At 39.4% G+C, this 3,876-nt stretch overlaps 1 gene segment (V, D, J or C); it reads left to right on the top strand.

Annotated features, from left to right (window-relative positions):
- The first annotated feature begins 802 nt into the window (after window positions 1–802).
- Window positions 803–3,876, top strand: LOC127359560 (Ig kappa chain V region 2717-like). The segment is given in 3 exon segments: window positions 803–942; window positions 1,050–1,241; window positions 3,731–3,876. Coding segments are annotated over 3 exon segments (414 nt in total).

Here is a 3,876-nt window from a genome sequence, read left to right as displayed (position 1 = left end):
AGAGAGAGAGAGAGAGAGAGAGAGAGAGAGAGAGAGAGAGAGAGAGAGAGAGAGGAGAAGACATTTTGGAGAAGCTTAGAGTTTAGTTTAAAAGGATTTTAAATGTTTCACTTCCCTCTCTGAACTCAGTCGCCATGGCAACAGACAGGCATCACTGCTGAACCATGGCAACAGACAGGTTTCAGTACTAAAGATAAAATGTTACAGTGGCACATTGTTCCTCTGTTAGGTTTAAAGCAAAAAATATATTACCGAGCATGAAAAATGGCAGGTTTTTATTGTTTTTCAAAAAAGAAAAGGAAATTCCTCGATGGTGTGTGCTTGCTTTGTACAATCAAATTGAACATTGTTAACTACTGAGTTGTGTATTGAAAATCTTTAATTCAAACCTACTCACAGTTAAATATATGTTTTAATAGTGATGTTTTAAGATTATCTGTTGTGACATACAATGTGTGAAATATGTAAATCAAGTTAAACCTCTCAACAATTGTTGGTCCTGTATTTGGAGTGAAATATTTAAACTTTTAATAATACTTTTGTAAGACAAAATACTTCTTGGTAAACTTTATATGTACAAACTGTTAGAAATAACAATTACAGTGACATGAAATATATTAACCCAAAGCAAAGCCTCATACAAATGAGCACTGACACATTCCTAATCAATACTCTGATAAAGTGATTGATCCATTGATAAACAGCATCATGAGAGGAATCCAAGTCCCTGTTGGAGTCAGTCAGAGCATTTCCATAGAGAGCCACTTTGCATCAGCAGCACCATGCTCCAGTGCTCTGGGAGAGTTTATAGTCCTGAGAGTTGAACACTGGATGACTGACAGCTGTCCTTCATGACAACAGAAGACACAGAAATCCTCCTCATCAAAAACATGACTTTGATCTCCGTCCTCATCTGGACTCTCCTCTGCTGCTGCTTCACAGGTAAAGTCCAGAGAATCAAACTCCTCTCCTCTATGAACATCCGTCCCTCTGAAATGAAGCCCACAAAACCATGACGCTGCTTTATGTTTTTGTCTCTGTATCCTCAGAGTCCAGAGGCCAGGTCACAGTGACTCAGTCTGGAGCAGTGAGCTCTGCTCTGGGACGCTCCGTCACCATCACATGTAGGACCAGTCAGAACATCTATAATTCTAACAGTTTAGCCTGGTACCAACAGAGAGATGGAGAAACTCCTAAACTGCTCATTTACTATACTAGCACTCGAGCATCAGGGATTCCAGGTCGTTTTACAGGCAGTGGATCAAACTCTGACTTCACTCTGACCATCAGTGGAGTCCAGACTGAAGATGCAGCAGTTTACTACTGTCAGAGTTTTCATGTTATCAACAGTCAGAGTGTGTTCACACAGTGAAAAGCGTCGTACAAAAAACCTCCCTCAGTCAGACTGAACAGAAACTGAACTGACTGCTGCAGCTGGAAGCTACTGCAGAGACTGATACACTTCACTGAGGACACACACACACACACACACACACACACAAACACACACACACACACCTACACACACCATCAGTCAACATGTATTAAAACACATTCAGTGACAAATGTATCTGGTTTGTAAAATTATCAAGCGAAGCCAATGAGAGAGTTAATGAGAGCTGTCTTGGTCATGACCTTTGACCTCTGCTTTATTCTGGATCACAGCTATTTCAACTACATCCAATTAACAAAGAGTATAAAGACTAATATCAGAAATGTTCAAGTATTAAAATAGATAAATAAAATAAAGATTAACTGGAGACATAACAAGACAAAAGTGACCTACGTGATATAAATATATCAACATAAAAAAGACATTTTCTTTCATATGCAACTAAAATACCACACAAAGACATTGAGACTGAAAGTTATTGGTTGACGTTGGAAATACCCAGACAATCTCTGTACAACATCCATCCACTAACTGTTGTGGAGCTTTCAATCATATCACATGATCTTCTTCAGCAGATGAAGTCTCCCAGTTGTCACTGAATTGTAGTTGTTCAAATTCCCATTTCTCTGAGCATTTTCAGGACTTCTTGTCCATGTTGGCATCAAAGTTCAAATATTCCATGACAACTGGGAGAACTCCATCTGCTGAGGAAGACTATGGGAATTGATCAAAAGCTCCAGAACAGAGACTGAATGGAGCTTGAGCAGAAATGTATTTGATAGTTAAACATGTTAAATGTTGTGACCTTTTTATATTTTTTCAGATACATAAAACCTACCATAATTTCTCTTTTTATTATAATTTCTGGGGCTTTATGCCTTTTTCATTGATTAGACAGCTCAATATAGACAGAACAGGGAGAGAGAGAGAGACCACAGGTCAGACTCGAGTTGATGTATTGTTTTGAACTATCTGAAGACTCTAAAATGCAGCAAGGAGAGAGAGAGAGAGAGAGAGAGAGAGAGAGAGAGAGAGCAGTTTGGTAGTCAGCCCATGCATGTTCAGCCTGTATATTTTAGATTTCTTTTCATTCCAGTTTTGCAGGTTTGACCAAGTCTTCAGCAGATGAGGTTGAATATCCTCAATCACATGTTTGAGAGAGATTTAGCTGTCTAGATTTAACTAGAAAGAGTTTCCAACATAAGTCAGTTGTTTTTTCTAGACATTAATATGAACATCCACATAAGTTGTTGTGCACATACATGTGTCCAGTTTAGCCCCACCCAAATTAAAATACGTTCCCCCACACGTCTGAGTGTCTCCTTGAGCTCAGGAAGTTCTTTAAAAACTGACTCTGATGGAAAGGTTTTTTTAAATGTGTGTGAACAATGTTGTTTCACGTCTTTCTCACACACACATTAAAAAGTGTCCAGTATGGGGAAACCTGATGAAACAGGTTGTGTGCACATTTTTATCATGTTATCTTATTTTTATTTTTATTTATTTTTCCTCGATTGTATTTACTATCAACAATGATGAGAAAATCTTACTCTGACATTGGTTATAATCCTGCACATGTGAAAATATGTAATTAGACATCTGTTGTTAGTGTACAGGGATCCATGAAAGAAACATTTGATCCAAAGAAAGAAAATCTCTTTATTGGCTTACAGCATTAACAGCATCGGCATTATTGGAACAATAAAAATGTCATGATCTAAAGTTTAATTCAGTTAAAATGTTGGAATGATAGAAAGTGCAGATTTAAAGCTGTAGCAAGGTAAAAACAGAAGCAGAGTCCCAGTGAGTCCGGTCAGTACTGAGAACATGGTCTCTCATACATTTCCATAGAGAGCCACTTTGCATCAGCAGCACCATGCTCCAGTGATCTGGGAGAGTTTATAGTCCTGAGAGTTGAACACTGGATGACTGACAGCTGTCCTTCATGACAACAGAAGACACAGAAATCCTCCTCATCAAAAACATGACTTTGATCTCCGTCCTCATCTGGACTCTCCTCTGCTGCTGCTTCACAGGTAAAGTCCAGAGAATCAAACTCCTCTCCCTCTATGAACATCCGTCCCTCTGAAATGAAGCCCACAAAACCATGACGCTGCTTTATGTTTTTGTCTCTGTATCCCTCAGAGTCCAGAGGCCAGGTCACAGTGACTCAGTCTGGAGCAGTGAGCTCTGCTCTGGGACGCTCCGTCACCATCACATGCAGGACCAGTCAGAACGTTTATAATAATGACTTTTTAGCCTGGTACCAACAGAAAGATGGAGAAGCTCCTAAACTGCTTATCTATAGAGCAACTTCTCGACAATCAGGGATTCCAGGTCGTTTTACAGGCAGTGGATCAAACTCTGACTTCACTCTGACCATCAGTGGAGTCCAGACTGAAGATGCAGCAGTTTACTACTGTCAGAGTGATCACTATATCAACAGTCAGAGAGTGTTCACACAGTGAAAAAGCGTCATACAA

The sequence above is a fragment of the Dicentrarchus labrax genome, unplaced genomic scaffold (assembly GCF_905237075.1).
Source record: "Dicentrarchus labrax unplaced genomic scaffold, dlabrax2021, whole genome shotgun sequence".
NCBI classification, from domain to species: Eukaryota; Metazoa; Chordata; class Actinopteri; family Moronidae; genus Dicentrarchus; species Dicentrarchus labrax.
Note: the sequence above shows the minus strand (reverse complement) of the source record. Positions and strands in the feature narration are given on the sequence as shown.